Below are 1,379 nucleotides of genomic sequence, written 5' to 3' on the forward strand. Positions count from 1 at the left end.
TTTATATTCTAACAAGCAGGATCCAAGTCAATTGAAAGATTGTTGCTTAAAAACAACAAAAACCCTCAACCCCCCCCCCCCCCCACCTTTGCTTACAAACATACCTTTGAATGTCACCACCTCGCCTGTCTGAGCTTTAGGGAGGCCTTTTTGACAGGCATCAGTGGTTAAAGCTAGTGTTACCCCACAGCTGCCCAAAAGAAATCCAATCTGCTGGCTGCCAGCATCCTACAGAGAAATCATGTTAGAGCAAGCTTGCAAACAAAGAAGCTTTTGTAGACAATATTAAGCCAATTTATATCACAGTAAAACCCCAAACTTCCAGTTCACAGGACCTTTTATAGTCTGAAGTCTGCACTCAAATGTCTTAGGTTTGCTTAGTGTCAAGTAAGTTACGTTTGGCAGTTGATCTGGCAAGCGATAGTAGCAACAGTGTCAAAAGCAATGGTTGGGCATCTCTCTCCAACCTAGTAAGTTCTGGTAAAAGAGAGAGCTCGTCTGATGCTGTGTCTGAAACTTAAGCACTGCAGAGCAGAGCCTGTAGCTTTTCAGCTCTGATTTCACACCTTCCCCAATAATCTGATTGTGTGTAGGATTATCCTGGTGTTTTCAATAACTATGGTGTCTCTACCTGCCTGTGCCCTCATTACTCAGCATGAAAGCTGAAAAGAAAGCATTTCAGTGTTGTATTTTAAGAAATACTTTCATCTATCTTTTAAAAAATAATGAGTTAAAATAATTTCTACTGTTATGTATCCTAATATACTTAACTTATTAGATTCATACAATCTCCCCACTTTCCTAACTACATATTAAACACTTTCCAAACATACCGTGTGCACTGAGCAGTTCAGCTGATGCACCATAGTGCTGTCAGAAGTGCTGGCTCTGAGGGGTCCTGTATAAGGACTACAGGATTTAGACACACACCCCATTTTATTCATTTACAAAACTATAAAAATGTTGAATGGATTTGCCTACCTTTCTTGTTAGTGGAACTTCTATTGGGACAGGAATAAGTTCTGCCAGGAGACATCCATAAAATGCCACCATAAACATAACAGGGTCACTATTAGGAAATACGAGAGCTACCTGCAAAAATACATTAAAATAACAAGAAATGTTTTCTAGTCAGCAGTTGGGGGTGGGTGCTGCTTTTTAATTTGTGAAGAAAAACACTTCACAACAATGTTCAGGTTCATACCTAAACTAGGAACAGAAAAACGAAATGCTGTGATAATACACTATTACAAGTCAGTATTACAAGGTTTTATTTAGCTAAAGCTGTTCCTCACCGTCTATTTTACCCATAAAGACCATTTCAAACTGATGCCCACCCTGTCTCCAGGCTTCAGCAGTGGTTCATTCTTAGCAGTTAG

At 39.6% G+C, this 1,379-nt stretch overlaps 1 protein-coding gene across 1 annotated transcript in view; it reads right to left on the reverse strand.

Moving 5' to 3' along the window:
* Positions 1-1,379, reverse strand: part of DIP2A (DIP2 disco-interacting protein 2 homolog A (Drosophila)) — a gene marked incomplete at its 5' end in the record, with an annotated part of 67,634 nt that overhangs the window by 32,728 nt on the left and 33,527 nt on the right. The window contains 3 exons of the mRNA XM_010140062.1: positions 105-228; positions 982-1,092; positions 1,338-1,379. The exon at positions 1,338-1,379 is cut by the window's right edge and continues 7 nt beyond it. Coding sequence (XP_010138364.1) covers positions 105-228; positions 982-1,092; positions 1,338-1,379 — 277 coding nt within the window. The remainder of the gene's footprint in view (positions 1-104; positions 229-981; positions 1,093-1,337) is intronic.

Source organism: Buceros rhinoceros, unplaced genomic scaffold, assembly GCF_000710305.1.
Source record: "Buceros rhinoceros silvestris isolate BGI_N320 unplaced genomic scaffold, ASM71030v1 scaffold1877, whole genome shotgun sequence".
Lineage (NCBI taxonomy): Eukaryota > Metazoa > Chordata > Aves > Bucerotiformes > Bucerotidae > Buceros > Buceros rhinoceros.